At 36.4% G+C, this 20,510-nt stretch overlaps 1 protein-coding gene across 1 annotated transcript; it reads left to right on the forward strand.

Annotated features, from left to right (window-relative positions):
* The first annotated feature begins 11,545 nt into the window (after positions 1-11,545).
* On the forward strand, positions 11,546-19,275 carry LOC141401512 (very long chain fatty acid elongase AAEL008004-like). Its single transcript, XM_073981800.1, has 5 exons — positions 11,546-11,830; positions 11,896-11,973; positions 12,041-12,203; positions 18,754-18,890; positions 18,984-19,275. Exons 1-5 carry the CDS (start codon positions 11,558-11,560, stop codon positions 19,194-19,196), a joined length of 864 nt encoding a protein of 287 aa, XP_073837901.1. The 5' UTR covers positions 11,546-11,557; the 3' UTR covers positions 19,197-19,275.
* Positions 19,276-20,510: the final 1,235 nt, after the last annotated feature.

The following is a 20,510-nucleotide window of genomic DNA, read 5'->3' on the forward strand; positions in this document are numbered from 1 at the left end:
TGCTCCAAAAGTTACATAGTTTTGATATATAACAATTAGGGATGGCGATCCCGAAATCCCGGGTTTTTCGGGATTACTCAAATCCCGAATCCCGGGATTTTTTCTTCCGGGTCCCGGGATTTTTGAAGTTACTTTTTATTGGGGGTTTATCCACATATGGAAAAATAATCCTCTGTAAAATGAGTTGTTGAAAATATAATTGATCAATTACGCCACCAAGTGTATAATTTTAAATGCATTTAGAAAATGTTCCTTAAAGGAATATGTCAAAGAGAGTTTCTTAAAACATACAATTTAAATTTGAAAGAAAATTTCACTTTTCAAACAAACTTCGAAAAGAATGTAAAGGAGAAAGCAACTGTGATACGTACTTCAATTGTAAAGCTAGTCCCACCTATGTCATCTAATGCTGTTCGTTGGAAACACTTAAGCCGTCCGAGTTATAAAGCCAGACCTCGCTTTGAATTAAGATTTTCTGTGGGAAACCATGTAAATTTCGGTGATCGGTTCCAGGCTTAAGAAAAAATTAACATTTAAAGATCAAAGTGTAATAAGTATCGGTTTCGTTCATGTTTTTTATCGCAATACTATTTTCTAATTTTATTTGCTTCAATTTATTTAATTTCACTGTGCAATACGAAGACCAAAAAATAGAAGACACGTGTCTCGCCGTTTTTCCCTATCTCATCAACTTTCGCGGTTGTAGGCCCCCAAAAGTTTGAGGCGTCATTTTTCAAGACTTTATCTTCCAAAGCGTTAGGAATTTTGAATTTATCTCAGACTTCATATGCAAGGTCAAAATCGTCAAGGTAAAATTTCTTTTAAAAACTTTTCTCGGGTTTTGGTCTGCACTAAACCGTTCAATATTCAAGAAAACAACCAACTGCAGTAATGTATCAAAGACATTAATAAACAACTTTCTGGAACATGCGAAATGTCTATGAACGGTTCTTAAAGGTGAAAATAGCAAAAAACATTTGAAAATATTAAATTTTTATATTTTTTTCTCCGATTCTGGTCCAAAGATACCCAACCGCCCAAAAATTAGGGATACCGTCAAAAGTGTACCTAAGATTTCAGTAAACAATATTCTAGAACATATAAGGATTCTAGGAATGATTCTCAGGGCTGAAATTCAAGAACAATTAAATTATTTTTAACATTCCCCCTGCTCAGATTTGGGAATAACAAACTGTTAAAAACTCAAGTAAATTTGAAAGGTTTGGTATTTACGGACCTGAATTTTGAGCTTGAAGAATCGTTCCTAGAATCTTCATATGTTCTAGAAAGTTGTTTATTGAAATCTTAGGTACATTTTTGTAGTTGAAGGTATCCTTAATTTTTGAATTGAATTGAAGAAATTTGACCTTGGCGATTTTGACCTTGCAGATGAAGTTTGATGGATTATATGTGTTCACAATTTTTGTTTAGAAGATATAGTCTTGAAAACTGGCACCTTTTTACATGAAAACCTCAAACGATTGGAGGTCTATAACCGCGAAAGTTGATGAGATAGGGAAAAACGGCGAGACACGTGACTTCTATTTCTTGGTCTTCTATCACGCTGCGGTGTCAGAATAAGGTTAATAAACCATGACTCAAAAAATGACACACAGTGTTTTTCAATGAAAATTTAATTATTTACTTCACAAAATACCCCTACAGTGGCAAGTCCCGACAAATCCCGAGGTCCCGAAATTGCACCGAAAAGTCCCGAAAGCACGGGTTGAGAAATTTCAAAATCGCGAATCCCGGGATTTTTGAAAACTCTGCCCATACGGAATAATCACTTGATCTTAAAAGCGTTTTCAATTTGTCATGACTTGTAAGCGGTTGGAAGCAAACTCGTGATTTTTATTTTCTGGGAAGCAAGTAAAGAAATATCGGTCGGCTTTGCCGTCAATGATATGCCCTCAGCCTGTGTGCGAATTAAGACTTTTATCCTTGACAGATCGAATACCGGCTACACAACCAAAATATTTCCCCATCAAATCAAATTTATCCAAACTTTTGGGGAATTTGTCTTAACGACTGTGGCGGTTCCGAATAAATGCTTACGTTAATAAATTTAATTTGTATAAAAGGGCAAAAGGGTTGCACTTTTCGGATAATGTACCTGAAGGAATGGACCTACATATCCATTTAGGAAGTCGATCTTATTTTGAGAGCCTTTCCTTTCGATAGTTATAACACCATATAACCAGCCATTTTAATTGGTCACCGTATACTTTTTTACCATTATGGCAGGAAACACGGACTTGGCTATGAAAAATAGAATATCGCTGTGAACAAGACCACAAGGTGTACCTTTGGTCAAAATGTCCACAGGCTCCTCGAACAGCCCTTAAACTGCAGTTATGTTGAACTCTTGTGAGGGAGGTACCCAAAAATGTTGTTAAAATAATCTAAAAAAACTACATTTTAAAACTGAAGGAGTGAACTGATATGACTTAATCTAAGTTTGAGCAGAATATTACGAAATCCAAAATTTGGACATAATCGGTTTATTCGTTCGAGAGTTATCATGCGCTCCAGCCATGTAGCTGATTTGGCTGAATGATACCAAATTGCCTGAAACGGATTTCTCGTAATGTTTAACACAACATTTGTCTAAAAAAAGATTACCCAATTTTGAAACAAATTTCTAATCAGGTTTCGAGGTATACTTTACGAAACCAATACTCGTATATGGTACATGATGTCCAATATATATTTCATTCCATGAACGTTCATTCACAAAATACTGTACGAGTAACTTTGTTTGGATCAAAGATGAGACCTTTATAAAGATCGAATATAGCTTTTTAAATATAGTCCCCCATGCGTACGTCGCATTGTCATGATGCAGAATGATTCGCCTTCTCATGTTCGTTTTTCGAATTTCTCAGAAGACTTCTGGCAAACAAATTGTAGTGTACCACTCAGAATTAACCGTCCTACATTTCTGAAGCCGTATAGTCGGGACACGATCAGTGTTGCCGAAAAAAGGCTACTGTGGAAGTAAAACTACCGTTTTTATTCACAATTTCTTTGCACCAAATCACAACAGCCTCTTTTTGAGCGATTGTGCAATTTTTCTGGATCTAACAATAATAATCCAGTTTTACGGCCAGGTGTTCATGCAATATCAAATGTTAGTTGGTGGAAGAAATGCTCAAGGATGCCTCTATCTCACAATGATTTAAATTTAATTGTTGTAATTTCAATGACATATTTTAAGTTAGGGTAGAGCTTCCTTGTATCTCGTACACCCACCTCCCACCTTGACCAAAAATCATGAAATTAAAAAATGTTGTGTAGCGTTACATAAAGATATTTTAAAGGGGTTTTAGCTAATTTTATATGAAATATTGACACAAATTATATAATTTCAATAGCGAGAGTTTACAATATTATAGATATAAGTTTGTTTTAATATTATAGATATAAGTTTGAAATTTGGAACAGAGTTAAATGAAGCATATCATAATATAGTCCCCATACAAAAGTTCCGCCTGGTATTTTGATGTTTTTAACCAAATTCTCCAACAGAATTTTTAACCACAGTAGCTCTTATTTGGCATTTTCGATTCTATTTCAAAGATGTACCGTATCTCTTATTCTTCAAAGTACATATCCATATATCACACATTAACTTCAGTCCCATTAAAAAAGTTTAGTGTTACCTTTCACATATTAAGTTATCAATTGGACACATTTTTACCGCGAGGACTGATGCTGATAAGAATATCTATCTAATAAACCTATTAATGTTATTTGTATACTATTAGTTAATTGAAATAAATAACTCCAAAAAAAAGGATAACTAGAATCCCCGATTTCAGATTAGACTTGTACCGAACAATTCCAATCAAATATTGCTAGCTATTGTAAGAAAATAATATTCTTTTATGTCATAAAAACACGAAAAATTTACTATTTTACCAGAAGTTATAGAGTCCATGCAAGCCAACTAAAAAATTCCGAAAATTACATTTATGGTCTGCTCTAGTACTGCAAGAATCTACTCATTTTCAGTAGTAAAAATGTGTAGATTCTTGCAGGTTCTGGAACAGGCATTTAGAACAGAAAACATTTCTATCAGGAGCCGGGCAATTCCTACTACCGATTCATATACTCTGAATTCTACACGCAGTACTATTTGAGACTACGAAACTCACATTCGGGCTCGGCAAAATTTTAGCTAAGTCTTGACAAAATAGGTTAAGTCGAAAAAACTCCATCTGATATCACAATGGTTGTTCGGCCTTATTTCTACCTTAATTATACGATTAGATGTTTATGAACTCGATGACATTTAAAACTTTCCAAGGACTATGACCAAAGATTATGCACTTCTGTCGGAACCAACTTATGAAATTCATAACTTTTGTTTTCTCGAAAACAAGTAAAAAAGTCTCAGTCGGGTTTGCCGACATAGATATATGTATGTATGTATATACCCTCAGCCTGTTTGAGTTGAGACTTTTATCAGTAGACAGATCGAATACGGGCTTCACAAACAATATCTCTGTCCTAAAAATTGTGTAGTCAGGGAGTTTCAGAATTTCGTTCTTTTTAGGACGTATACACTTTCCGACAAAAAATATCGAAACATTTGGGTATAAAACTTCACGATTGTGAGCGTTGCGAATAAATGTTTATGTTGTGGTCATAAATGTGACTTCGATAACAGCGCAAATTTTTGCACTTTTGTGGAGAAGATACCTGCAAGAATGGTCCATTTTGGAAGTTGTCCCAATTTTGGAAGTCATTCCTTTTGATAGTTATCGTGTCAATCCGTAATTTTAGTTCGTCATGGTAAGATTTAGAGCTTTTGAACTGTTATGTCAGGAAGCATCGACTTGCCCACGAAAAATAGAATATCGCTGTAAACAAGACCGCAAGGAGTGGCATTGGCAAAAATTTCCCACGGATTCTCGAACATCCCTTATAATGCACTTATTTTGAAATTTTGTGAGGGAAGTATCCGATGAAATCGGATATTGAAATTTTGTATGGGAGGTACCTGAAGGAGTGAACCGATATAATCCATATTCGAACCTAATCTATGTCTCGAAGAAATCGATTTGGACCTTCGACAGTTTTGAGGGCACCATTGTAGTGAAACATTTTGTAGACTGGTGAGAAAAAAAGGAATGAAACGATATTGCTTAATGTTCGGTTGATCCGTTCGAGAGTTATCATGCGCTCGAGCCAGACAGACGAAAGAACTGGGCTAAGTCGACAAGCGGATTTTGTCGAAGCATATGAGAAGTCAAAAGCCATTATTTCGATGAGGTAGATTTTTATCGTTAGCCTAACGCCCGAAATTACAGAAGATTTTAACACCATTTAACCAATGTTTGAGCATTAATTTTGTTTGCGGTTGTTTTTAGGTACAACTTTTTTAATGATAGGAAATAATTCAGGTGGGTATGCCACTTATAGCAGATATTATGACCCACAACAATAAATTTTTCTCCATTAAATAAATAATAAAAAATTAAGGCAGTAAAACTATTTTCTTATTGGAAACACTTGATATATATTACATTATGTCCAGTAAAAATGTCATTTCATGCACTTCCAATCTGCACAGTACTAAACTCGTAATTTGTTTGAATACAGAATGAGTTTAAAGCCTCAAGGCCTTTATATTTATTATAGAATTCCTCGACCCTTTATTATTTGATAATGAAACTACATGAGAAAAAGAAGTAATTAAGATTGCACTGGAAGTTTTCTCAAAAAGAGTATTCCCAATACGAATTTCCAAACACTAAACTTTATCTCACCCCTTCACAACAATAACGCACATTCACAATTCAAGGTTCTAGCTTCAGCGGTTTCGCCAAGAACCCGAATAGGTTCGTAAAATTTTCGGAATATATCCCCATATAACGGTACCCCACGACTTAGTGTTTTTTTTTAAATAGAACAAATCTATACTGTGCAATTTTCTTTACATTTGGACCTTGAATACTCAGAGGATATAAAAGCTTAATTTAAAAAATGTCTACTTCAATCCACTTTTATTAGAAGAGGTATTTTGAAGACTTAGAGTATTTGGAAGATTTTATGCACATTTTCCATCCGAACTCCGAACTTTATCTCAAAGTTCAGAGTGATCTTCATAACAAATATTTTTCCATTTCGTATTTTTTGTCCAAATTATATAATCCAAGCTTTGTTCCTACACCCAACACCAAATTTAGTACCATTTAGTACTTTTCGTTCACCTATAGTAGGTATTTCTCATTTTAACCGTTTACACAATACCAAAATGGTTTTGGTGCCAACATGTTACCAAACTTTTCGTACACATAATTCAACGTTTCAAAGCTTACTTCCTTATACTCAACATATATCCCGACCGCAATTCACTTTCCAGCTTTATATGTTCCGCTGAAAGCAATTATATTACAATTTAGTACTTTTTGTATAAATAAGTGCGAATTTTCAAAACTTCATCCCTACCTCCACTATAAACAACAATTGCTAATCTAATACCAAATTTCAAATTTAAAAAATCCAGTTCTACCCCTTTACAAAATCACAAATTGTACAAAATTCTGTACCATATAGCAAATACCAAAAGATACCAAATTTTGTACCATTTACCACTTAACGTACACGACTTTCCAAAAACTACTTGCATAACTCAGTTCTTTCGTTCACCTAAATCCAAATAATAGCCAATGTACTTTCATTTAGCACTTTTTCATAAGTACGAATTTACAAAGTAACCGCAATCCTACACTCCAACAGTAATCTGTTCACGCAAATACAAATTGTATCGAATTTAGTACCATTTAGTACTGCTTCGTGCACATTAGTATGATTTTCTAAAGTTACCTCCATATCTCAATTCTACATTCTAACAGTAATCTTAATTCCAAGTTTCACGATTCCAGCTCTATCTTCACCCAAATCCAAATAATATTAAACTCACTACCATTTAGGACTTTTCGACCTTTGGTACACCTTTCTTACTCTTTATCAGTGACCCTTATTCCAAATTTCAGCACTATTCGTTAATTCAAATCCAAATTGTACTATATTTAGTACTTTTCGTACACTTTTAGTTCGAATTTCCAAAAAACCTGTCTTTGTTACTCTCCATCGGTGACCCTTATTCAAAATTCCAAGATTCCTGCTCTATCCGTTCACCCAAATCCAAATTGTACTAAATTTAGTACCATTTAGTACTTTTCGTACACTTATAGTTTGAATTTCCAAAAACCTTTCTTTGTTACTCTCCATCAGTGACCCCTCATTCCAAATTTCAGGATTCCAGCTCTATCCGTTCACCCGAATCCAAATTGTACTAAATTTAGTACCATTAAGTACTTTTCGTACACTTATAGTTCGAATTTCCAAAAACCTTTCCTTGTTACTCTCCATCAGTGACCCCTCATTCCAAATTTCAGGATTCCACCTCTATCCGTTCACCCGAATCCAAATTGTACTAAATTTAGTACTTTTGTTAATTTCCATCAGTGACCCCTCATTCCAAATTTCAGGATTCCAGCTCAATCCGTTCACCCAAATCCAAATTGTACTAAATTTAGTACTTTTCGTGCAATTATATGCTGTTTATATTAGAGCTTCTTGCAGGGTTAACCTTCTTTATGAGGATTTGTTTGAAATATAAGCAATGGAATTGACATTTTAAACCCAGTCGGTTTGTTAAATCCGGTTATATATAAACGGGGTATTACAGTTCGAAAATCCAAACACTTTACTTTGTTACTCTCCACCAGTGACCCTCATTCCAAATTTCAGGATTCCAGCTCTATCCGTTCACCCGAATCCAAATTGTACTAAATTTAGTACCATTTAGTACTTTTGTTAATCTCCATCAGTGACCCCTCATTCCAAATTTCAGGATTCCAGCTCAATCCGTTCACCCAAATCCAAATTGTACTAAATTTAGTACCATTTAGTACTTTTCGTACACTAATAGGTCGACTTTCCAAAAACCTTTCATTGTTACTTTTCATCAGTGACCTTCATTCCAAATTTCAGTATTCCAGCTCTATCCGTTCACCCAAATCCAAATTGTACTAAATTTAGTACTTTTCGTGCACTTACAATTCAAATTTCCAAAAACTTTTCTTTGTTACTCTCCACCAGTGACCTTTATTTCAAATTTTAGGATTCCAACTCAATCCGTTCACCCAAATCCAAATTGTACTAAATTTAGTACCATTTAGTACTTTTCGTACACTAATAGGTAGACTTTCCAAAAACCTTTGATTGTTACTTTTCATCTGTGACCTTCATTCCAAATTTTAGTATTCCAGCTCTATCCGTTCACCCAAAGCCAAATTGTACTAAATTTAGTACCATTTAGTACTTTTCGTACCCTTATAGTTCGAATTTCCAAAAACTTTTCATCGTTATTTTTCATCAGCGACTCTCATTTCAAATTTCAGGATTCCATCTCTATCCGTTTACCGAAATCCAAATTGTACTAAATTTAGTACCATTTAGTACTTTTCGTACCCTTATAGTTCGAATTTCCAAAAACCTTTCATCGTTATTCTTCATCAGCGACTCTCATTTCAAATTTCAGGATTCCACCTCTATCCATTCACCCAAATCCAAGTTGTACTAAATTTAGTACTTTTCGTACACATACAGTTCGAATTTCCAAAAACTTTTCTTTGTTACTCTCCATCAGTGGCCCTCATTCAAAATTTCAGGATTCCAGCTCAATCCGTTCACCAAAATCCAAATTGTACTAAATTTAGTACTTTTCGTACCCCTATAGTTCGAATTTCCTAAAACCTTTCATCGCTTCTCTTCATCAGTAACCCTCATTCCAAATTTCAGGATTCCAGCTCTATCCGTTCACCTAAACCCAAATAGTACTAAATTGAGTACCATTTAGTACTTTTCGTACAATAATAGGTAGAATTTCCAAAAACCTTTCTTTGTTACTCTCCATTAGTAACTCCCATTTCAAATTTCAGGATTCCAGCTCTATCCGTTCACCCAAATCCAAATTGTACTAAATTTAGTAGCATTAATACTTTTCGTACCCTTATAGTTCGAATTTCCAAAAACCTTTCATCGTTATTCTTCATCAGCGACTCTCATTTCAAATTTCAGGATTCCATCTCTATCCGTTTACCGAAATCCAAATTGTACTAAATTTAGTACATTTCGTACCCTTATAATTCGAATTTCCAAAAACGTTTTATCGTTACTCTTCATCAGTGACCTTCATTCCAAATTTCAGGATTCCTGCTCTATCTGTTCACCCAAATCTCAATTGTGCTAAGTTTAGTACCCTTTTGTACTTTTCGTACAATTATAGTTCGAATTTCCAAAAACCCTTTGGTACATCTTTCTAGCCTCCATCAGTTACCCTCATTCCAAATTTCAGAATTCTGGCTCTTACCGTTTGCCTAATACAAAGGGTACCATATTTAGTACCTTTTAGTACTTTTCGTACACTTCTAGGTCGAATTTGCAAAAACCCAGCCTTATCTCACCCCTACACACCAACAGCAACCTACACCCAAAATTTCTAGCTTCAGCGGTTTCGTCTGGGCACTGATGAATCAGTCAGTCAATCAACCAGTCAGTCACTCACCTCACTACTCTTTTATATATGTATATAGATATATATTTGTTTTCGTGGTTCCAACACAAAGTCTCTATCTTCGCTCGTTAAATGTGCAGTCACGTGTAGATCCCATGGGTCTCTATTTCTAGCTGAAGATTGACGGGATACCCTAATGAGGTCTCCCGTTCAGAGCCAGATCCATGTTAATCGTTAATGAGCATTGAAGGTACTTTGAGTATTGCTAAGTTTTAACGGGACGGAGGCAGCTGTGGCACTAGCCTAAAAGCCATTTCTGTAAGGTTCCACCCCGACATACTCAGGTTCCAGAATACCACTGCCGTCAGCCCAGGGTTCACCAATCGATGTCATAATTAAGATCGTACTGGCTTGATGCCTTTCGGTAGGATTTCATTTCCTTCCATGTATAAGGTTTTGCTGTTGATAAGCACGGAGTCGTCACCTCCTTTCCAAAACTCTCTTGAAGTTTGGGACCGTCTGTGGCGGAGATTTTACCTAAGTGGTAGTGCTTAGGGCTTCAGAGAAAAATTCTTCAAAATATCTACGGGCCAATATGCGTTGACGGTGAAAATTGACATCGTGTGAACTCCGATTGCGTTAGATAGTCATAAGAATGACCGATTATGAACCCACTAAAAGGGCATAAAAACGATCTGCATGACAGTGGAAGACCAAAACGTGATAATCCAAATTGGGATGGCAACAAATAGAGAGCAGTAAATATACCTATTTTTAGTTCGGCATATAGGACAAGTATTCTTCAGAGAGCCACCTAAGTAATGCGACGGTACCCTACTATGGATGTTATATAAAACATAGACAGATTTAATCCATTTTCAACACCAAACATAGAAACTTCTCTACCTTATAACGTTCTATCTTGTTGATCACGTATATTTAGTTAATAGGGTGAATATTTCCATGTGTTACACATGGATTGTAAAAAATGAATAGAATAACAGGTTTACCGGTGAAATTTATCAGGCTTCAATTTGATCTAGAAATTGACTTCAAGTCAACGGATGTTTGTACGTTGGAAAAGAGTCACCGAATTGTAATGGCCTTTAACTCAGTATTATGTATTAATACTGAGTTCAAGGCTATTAATTATATATTAATACTGAATTCAAGGCTATTACAATAATATACAAATCTTAATTATTAATATATGTACATTAGGGTTATAACAAAAAAAATACTACCCCATTAAATGCTCTGGAATATCGCGATTTGATAACAAATTGGCCCAGAACAGTTTGATATTGATTTTAATTTAGATTAAAAGTATTAATAAGTTATTACGAAAAACGTACATGTCATTATGACAAATAAAATTAAACAATGCATTACTGAACTTCAATGCATTTGGTGCGGAAATTTTTTTTTTATTTTAATCTGAATAAATAATAGTCATTATTTAGAATTTTTTACATGACTTTAACCTTATCGACGTATGCAAAATTTTAACCAGTTTGTTGTACCCTCATTCATAAATACAAAGAAGAATGTCACCAAATACAAACTGTATATTAAACGTCGTTGTGAGGAACAAATCAATTTTTTATGAAATACTAAAAAATTTCCGAAACAGACGAATGCTTTAAATTTTTAGTATAAAGGGCAACATTAAAACGAAACTTTTGAATACGAACGATTCGTGTGAAAAATAAAAAAAAACATGAAAAATACGGACAAAAAATTTAATAAAATAGTAATAATTGTTTGAGTAGAAAAATAAATAAAAATTGAATTTGGTTTTGGCAATTTCAATTGCATTTACATTAAAAATGTTTTAATTAAATGCTTCATATAAATTGCCAATTCCATTGTATATCTGTCAAATAAATGACGTATTCTCTCGTAATACTTGTTTTAAGTGCCATTGTAAATTGGGCTTATCATTTTTTATTCGGAAGAGTTTTTATCTAAAAACCTACAGCCATATTGTCTCATTTCACTTTCAGCCACAGATATTCGAAGATGTCAGCGATAACGGTAATGTTAGAAAATTGTACACGAACCTATTCAAAAGAATGGGTCGACTTCTGGGCAATTGAAAGAGATGTCAGGACAAGAGATTGGTTTTTGGCCGAATCGTTACCTACACTTTTTACGATATTGGGAGCATATTTGTTTTTCTGCATCTATGCTGGGCCATGGCTAATGCGGAATCGTAAAGCGTTCAAATTAAGGAATACCCTGATAGTTTATAATGCGTTGCAGGTAGTATTTAGTGCGGTGCTTGTTTATGAGGTAAGTAGAACGGTAATAAGTTATTCTACGTTGGAATAGTAATGATCATCAATCATTTCATATAGTTTTATGTAGCCGGTTGGAGTTATTACAACTACAAATGTGAACCTGTTAGTTATGCAACCGATCCAAAATCAATGAGGGTTAGTAGAGGCAATATAATAAGGTCGACAGTTGTTCTTAACCCTGGATTTTTATTTTATATTATAGATGGCTAGAGCTGTATATTTGTATTACATTGCCAAACTTACGGAATTATTGGATACAGTTTTCTTTGTTTTACGCAAAAAAGACCGCCAAGTTACGTTCCTTCATCTTTATCACCACACCTTCATGCCGATTTTCTCAATTTATGGTGTTCAATATTTCGCAGGTATGTAGAAAACAGAAATTATTTATCATATTTTGTGTGAGAGGAAACAGAACATTTTCTATAATGTGTCGCTTTTGCGCTGCATGTGAAATCAGGAATACAATGTAGAAATTTATTATACCCTCCATCATAGAAATTATTTTCTCCACTAAAAATTGTCAAGAACTGTACCTCCCGATTTAAAGTATTTTGAGGCTTTTAGTTACATTTTCTGGCCGAGTTAGCAGAAATTTGACATTTGAGGTTCCCAATGGCCAAAAAAACTTCTCCACTAAAAATTACCAAGATAGGACCATATTTTGGTATAACCCCCATATAACGGTTATCCCCATTTTCAGATATTTTGGGTATTTTAGCTAAATTTTTAGACCGAACTAACTCTAATTTGACATTTGAAGTTCTCAGTGGTCCCAAAACTTCTCCACCCAAAATAGGTCCATGTTTTGGAATAGCCCCCATATAACCGTACCCTCCGATTTTCGGTATTTTGAGGATTTTAGCTACAATTTTTAACCGAACTAGCTGTAATTTGACATTTAAAGTTATCAGAGGTCTCGGAACTCCTTCACCAAAAATCGTCAACAAAGGCACCAACAGATTGAAGAAATTTTTAAATGCATTTTTCATCTAATTTTGGCATTTGGGGTATCCGTGGTCGAAAAATTGTTGTACCTAACAGGAAACTAATTATTCCATTTTAGTTCAAAATATTTTATGATGGAGGGTTAAAAAGTTCGGCCCGGTCGAACTTAACTTATTTTACTTGTATTATTTTATTCCTTTAACTCTCACTTGAACGGAAGCCTACTCTTCCTGTGATAAAGGTCCTTAAGCTTTTATAAAAACCACAGCATCGGTCAATTCCTTCTGGTACCTGTCCACAAAAAGTTTAGCATATTTCGTTCGAAATTTCAGCCGTAGGTAGTCTTTATGGTCCATGCATTTTGATACCCAGCCTCGAAAGCTATAATTGGTTAGGTTAAATGACGCGTAGCTGTTGCAGTAGACAGCTACTCCACTCGGAGACCTTGTCGTCCATTTGTAACGTGGTTTTGTCGTAGGCTGGGGTAGACTTAGTCGTGTCCAGGGTCGCCATAAGGGCCCACTAAACCTTACGGAATAATAAGACGAGTATTCTCCCTTTCCTGGGGGTTAAATCGGATATTTATTGAGGTAAAACTAATTTATAATCTACTGATGTTTAAATACGATAAGAAGGGTTTAAATAACAACTGGTAGATCGGTTAACTGACTGGGGGATCGGCAACTTGGATTCAGTATTTGTGGTTGGAAGCTTCGTACGAGGTATGTGGCTGGTGAAGTGGTAGGGCCCAACGACTCGGTATTAGGTTCGGATGCGGCGATTCGCAGATGCCCTGGAGCTGGATGACTCGGAGTTCAGTAATTGACAGAAGAACGACCGGCTTCGGGATTCGTAGTAAATGATTTGATGATGATCGGGTACTCGGTGATTCGCTGTTCGGTAGTAGGCGATTTGAAGATAATCGGGAACTCGGTGATTCGTGTCGTAGATGCTCGGCTACTGGGGGTTCGTATGTGTTCGGCACTCGGTGATTCGTGTTGTAGATGTTCGGCTACTCGGGGTTCGTATGTGTTCGGCCACTCGGTGATTCGTGTTGCAGACGTTCGGCCACTCGGTGTTCATATGGTAGATCGGGCCTTGGCTCTCGTGTTGTAGGGGTTCGGCCTCTCGGCTCGGTTGTTCGGGTCGTCGTTAGTTAATGTTAGTTCTTAGTTAACTTCTACACTATACTACGAGTACTGGCTTGTCGAACAACACCCGAATGTGGAGTGGAACAACACCCGTAGGTGGAGTGTATTAATACAGTGAATGTATTAGCCACCGCGCATAGGGGTAGTTCTCAAAAATTCTTCCCAACCTCTCTACACTCCCGTGTCGGTTGGCGGACCACTAACACACAACTGTACTCAAGCCCGTATGGCTGGCTCACTGCAGTAGCAAGCCTGTCTTTCCCCAACGAAACTGGAATATTAATGTGTACAGTCGCACAGAGCAGTTGTTATGATGGCGCTTGCCTGAAATTGCACTGTAACACACACACATCCCACAGAAATGCAAAAGAACCTAACAGTGTGTACTGATTGACAGGTTGTGACGCTGTTGGGTAGTTGGGCCTTGCTGTTCTCTGTTGGCCGGTTGTATTGTTGTTGTGGTTGTTGTTGTTGTAACAGTTCGGTTGTATTCGGAAGCTCTTTCCTGAAAATTATAAAGGAAGAATGGAACAAGAAAAGAAAATGGAATATATTATTAATTAGTTGTGTGAACAGGATTTGATGTTGGCAATTGAAGGAATTGTGCTACTTCAATTGGATGTGACCACAAATCAACAAGGGTTAGATTTGTGGGGGCGGACGGACAGTTGAATAGATGTGAAGTATCGTGAGGGCTTTGATGGCAGGAGGGGCACCTGTTTATGGTACCGGGAACAATGCGTTCTCTGTAGGAATTGAGAATGCTACTGTAACCAGACCTAAGTTGTGCCAGTATGGAACGAGTTTGCCTTGGAAGAAGCCTCTCACTATCCGAAATTGCTGGAGGATGTTGATTTAGGACTTTATTGTTTTTGTACACTAGGGTTATGACTTTTTTACAACCTCATATCCCTGTATCATAGCGTGATGAGTTTTGCCATAAGATTACATAAAATCTTAATTATAAGGTGATTCGGTGAAAAAGCCTCACGCACAAAATGATTTTAAAATTTGAATTTATCAAAATTATCGACAATTTTTTGAAGTCACTGAAAACAGATACATATAATTGAAAATAAACTTTAGAGCCACATGAGATAATTAAAATGACATAAAATTTATTTCTCACTATTTTGCTTCAATTCTGAGAATCGAAAATGTCGTAAACGCTTTTATTCAAAAATATAACTTTTTAACAAAAAACAAAAAATTTAAAATTTTTTCAAAGTGACTTTTTTCGCGACTTTTTTATTATTTGAATGAAATAAACGTTATTATAATTATTAGTAGGCTTATATTAATTTATTCGTGCAACAAAAAATAATTTTTTGAAAAAAATTTTTTTTTTCATTTCATATATTTTTTCAAAAAATAATTTTTTTAAAATCGATTTGTGCGTGAACTTTTTTTATATTTCAATGGAATAAACGATAGCATAGTGATTAATAGACAAAAGTTCATTCATTCCTGCTACAGGAAATCATTTTTGAGGAAAAATTTCAAAAAGTCATAACCCTATTGTACACACTTATGGCTTCGGAGACCGCCCGTTGGTGCACAATGTTCAGGGAGTCCGTGTAAGACAATCGGTTGACGTCCGATGGAATGACGTCTTGGATGTCATCACGGTAACACCTGAAGTCCTTACGGATGCGTCTAGGTGGTGGATCTTCCATCACTACGTGATGGTTGGGGTGACTCGGCTGATGACTAGCCAGCAGGAACTGTCTAGTCAGCAACACATTATGTTGCCTGACTGACAGCATCCTGGTCTCCTCATGAAGATGATCCACCTGTGACATCTGGACGCAACCCGTAGCAATTCGGAGAGCATTATTTTGCGTCGTCTGCAGGATTCTCCATTGGGTGTCACTCAGGAAGGAAGTCCAAACCGGGGCAGCATAATTGAAGACAGACCGACCGATGGCCTTATAGGTCGTTATCAATGTCTCCTTATCTCTGCCCCAGGAGGTGCCAGCTAAAGCTTTAAGGACTTTGTTCCTGGATTTCACTTTCTGGTTGATGTAGGTGGCGTGCGAAGAGAAGTGGAGAAGATTGTCGAAAACTACCCCAGGAACTTTGGACTATGAACAGTGGGGATACGCCTGCCTTCGACAAATACATCAAGCTGGTTGTTAACTTCCTTCGTCCAGGAAGTGAATAAGGACACTGAGGACTTTGTAGGGGATAGCTGAAGATTGCGCTCCCGGAAGAAATTTGTGATGGTGGCTAGGTAGTTGGAAATTCTAGCACTTACGTCGTCGATGTCAACACCGGATGAAATTATGGTGCAGTCATCAGCATACGACACCACCGAAATATCCGCTGGCGGAGGAGGGAGATTAGCAAGATAGATGTTGAATAAAATGGGGGATAGTACTCCACCTTGGGGTACTCCCATTTTAATCTTGCGGAATTTGGATTTTTGGCCTCGGAATTCAACGAAGGCTTGCCTACCATTAAGGTAATTGGCAATCCAACGCTTGGCGTCATTGGGAAGGGTGGAATTCATGACGTCAGAAATCAGCATGGAATGGTCGATCGTGTCAAACGCCTTGGACAAGTCAAGCGCTGCCACAATGGTCCGTTTGGGTGGTCGTAGCTGATTTAGGCCGTTCGCAATCTTTGTGGTTATCTCTTGCAAAGCCGTGGTTGTGCTATGAGCTTCCCTGAAACCATGTTGGTGCGAGGCAAGGTGGAAATGCTGTTTCAGGGATGGGAGCAATAGGGACTCTAAAACCTTTGCTACTGGTGAAAGCATGGAGATCGGGCGGTAGGATTCCCCATTTGTAGCGGATTTGTCTGGCTTTAGAATAGGAATTATACGAGCCACTTTCCAAACGTCTGGAATTACCAATTGGGAAATTGATAGTTCCAGGACCTTTGTCAAGTAGCTCAAACCTACTGCTCCCAACTTCTTTAACATTACCATGGATATGCCGTCTGGTCCAAGGGCTTTAGATGGTTTGAATTTGGAGATAATTCTCTCGACTTCACTGGATGTGAAGGAGATGGGCTGCAAATCACGCTTTAGTGACTTGCATCTCCGGAAAACGGCTCGCCTGGACCTGCTCCACCTGTTGTTGTGGTAGTGGGCGCCGCTGTTGTTGGTTTTATGTACGTGATCAAATTTGTCACGTTACACATTGTGTTCATGTTAAATAAGAAGTTATAGAAGAAGTTATAGAAAATAGACATTGTGGACAGAGAGTAGGTAACGGGTGATCCAACTAGAGGTACTTTTTTATTAGCCTTTTTATGACTGATCACGTGTAAGTCGTGTCATGCTGTCATGTTGTTTTTGTTTAGTATTCTTTGGCATTTTATCGTGGAAAGACTTTCGATTGAACAATGTTTGCAAATTGTTCAACTTTATTACAAAAATTCGCTTTCTTTGAGGAATGTGTTTCGAGCCAAACTTTGTTCAGCGATGAGGCCCATTTCTGGCTTAATAGGTACGTAAGCAAGGAAATTAGCAGAATTTATCCATAAAAACAACGGTTTCGTGAGGTTTGTCCGCTGGTAGAACATATTTCTTCAAAACTTATATCGGTAAGAACGTAACCTTCAATGGCGGCCATGACAGCCGAATATTTGATGCCTGAAAATAAAGCTCGTGATCTCGGCGGCATTTTGGTTTGAAGAAGACGACGCTACTTTCCGACATGGCATCAATCAATGGATTTATTAAGAGAACACTTCGATGAGCAGACAATTTCAGGTTTTGGGAGGGCCGATTGGCCACCAAGATTGTGTGATATCACACCGGTAGACTTTTTCCTGTGGGGATATGTATAGTCTAAAGTGTATGCGGACAAACCAGATTTGATTCAGACCTTGGTGCAAAACATCACGCGTGTCATTCGTCTGTTACAAGTCGAAATGTTCGAATTATTGAGCGAAAATTGGACTCTACGGACAGACCGTCTAAGACGTAGACACGGCAAAAATTTGGTAGACATAAACTTAAAATAATAAATGCCAAAGAATGCCCTTTCAGACAATACTCATTTCCCGTTAAATTAAAGTTTTCTGCGTTTTTTTTTTTCTTTGGGAACCTCTAGTTGGATCACCCTTTATAACAGAGATATTTAAGAGTTCAACAGTAAAGAAAAGAGGGAGAGAGTTTGAGTTATGTTTTATGATCCGGTAGTTAAGTCTTGATGCATCCACCTCAGACTCTCTGCAAGAAAAAGTAGATTTGTTTGCTTGGTTTGGCAAAAGGTTTGTCAGAGATTGGATCGTTTGTTCATCCATGATTCTCAGTCGCCGTGTCCTGCGCATTGGACAGCGGCAGAATAGGTGATCGATTTCTTCTTCATCTTCGCATAATCTGCAGCAGTCAGCAATATCATCTATTTACATTTACCCCTTATTATTCGCACCATTAGTTTCAGGTAGGATTTCTTCAAGGAAAGTGGAGATGTGGTACTTCGCTTAGAGTGGATTGACCAGTATTGCCATTCTCTTAAAACGCAAAATTATGCATGAAAAGTTCATATAAAAGTTGACAACACTATAGTTATTGGTAGAACTTTACGGCTACTTTTTATTGGTCGCTAACTTACCGAGTCGTCATAAAATTGGGGAAGAGTTCTTTGCTGCAATGCGAAGAACTAAGGGAACTGATGAGTCCAAGTGGCGTTGGACGAAACTAGTATTCTCTGCCCTTCCCTAAAGTAAATCAATTTTAACGACCCCACTTTAAAAACTTGTTGTTTTTTTAAAATTTGAAAACAACAAATCTGTGATTAAGCTGGGTCTTACTTTAAAAATAAAAAATAAAAAAAAATATTTTCAATTTCCTTCCTTCCAGGTGGTCAAAATACAATTGTTGGTTTGGTCAATTCCTTCATTCACATCATTATGTATGCCTACTATATGTTGGCTGCCATGGGGCCCAAAGTTCAAAAATATTTGTGGTGGAAGAAATATATCACAATTTTGCAAATCGTAAGTAACACTGCCCAAGACCAGTAATCCTTGCTTGGTCTGTATAAACCAGTAAGCCTAATTATTAATATTTTTTTATATTCCTTTTAACAGATCCAATTTGTTATCATCTTTTTTGTCACAACACAAGTTCAATTCCAGCCAAATTGTGGTTATAACAAAATTGTTGCAATGGGTTCGACATTTAATTCCATTCTTTTTATTTACTTGTTTTCCTCATTTTACGTGGAAAACTTTAAGCGGGAAAACAGGAAAAATGTAGCAAATGATGGTGCTAAACAAGCAGCTGCTCTCAAACAGGATTAGGTTAAGCATTTATCATTAATGTAGTTTTAGTTCTATTTTAGTTGTATTACTTAATACAATACAAATGTACATACAATATACACAGAAAAATATTTCAAAATTTGTTATATATGTATTTTCGTTTTTGTTCATACTGTACAGGTACCTCACATAAGATACATGTGCAGCTTCTTATATCCATCCGTATGCGACTATTTTTTCAAAAATATGTAAGATTTTCATGTGATGCAAAATCACTTTCCTATTTCCCTACATTCCCATTATTTGCTCTCATATTTCCTCTCTTGTTTGGTAAATGCTCTCAACTTTGTTCTCTTTTCCTTTTGAATGGTCTCATCGTCTCATCATCACATTGAGACTATATCAACAAACCACAACAACATATAAACTCACTGAAATACAACTAAACGCTTTACTCTTAAGTACCACCGTCAAGTAACAAACCAAAAAACTTAAGTGTGTTTGGTGTCAAAAAACAAAATGATTGGTTATGCGATATAATTCGCATCTAAATTTTTTTTAATTTCTTTAATATTAAGGCAACATCTAATGTCTTAACCTAGTGCTGATAGACTCAACATGTACCCAGCAAAATGTTCGTTGCCAAAGATGACATTCAATCATGGGTGCAAGTGATCTAGCATGTCATCTTTTTAGCATCTTCATCGATGAATTTTATATGAGCGTGGACCCCAAAATATGACGTTCTTTTCTGGATCCTAAGCATGTCATTTTAACCAATGCGTTGACATGTCATTTCCACCAATGCTTTGGCATGTCATTTCCACCAATGATTTGGCATGTCATTTTCACCAATGCTTTGACACGTCATTTTCACCCATGCTTTGACATGTCATTTTAACCAAGGCCTTGGCATGAAATTTTCATGTCTTGTTTGGAAAATGGAAATGCTGTATTGAAATATGGTTTTCATGAAAAACAAAACTCTTTATTAATTCAAACGAATTCATGAAATAACTACACTTAATTTATCAGTTTAGTTTTTCAAAAGTTTACATCCAAAATTGCAATGTAATCACCACCGCAACTGATATTCTTTCATCTTACAAAAGGTTTTTTCAATTATCTTCCCATCACCAGTTCAGATTTCGACATGGACTCCAAATGCACTCCTTTAAGTATTTTTATTTCGTAAATTACTTTTATTTTATAATTTTGTTATTTTATAACAACATTTTGGTAATTTATACTCTTTTGTTTAGTGACGGAAATATGTAGGAATCTACAACCCGGCTTGCTTTAGGGATCTCTAAGAACAAAATGTAACGAACGGGGAGGAGAGACTTTTTATGG

The sequence above is a fragment of the Musca autumnalis genome, unplaced genomic scaffold (genome assembly GCF_047663935.1).
Source record: "Musca autumnalis isolate F117 unplaced genomic scaffold, ASM4766393v1 scaffold_4, whole genome shotgun sequence".
Classification (NCBI taxonomy): Eukaryota; Metazoa; Arthropoda; class Insecta; order Diptera; family Muscidae; genus Musca; species Musca autumnalis.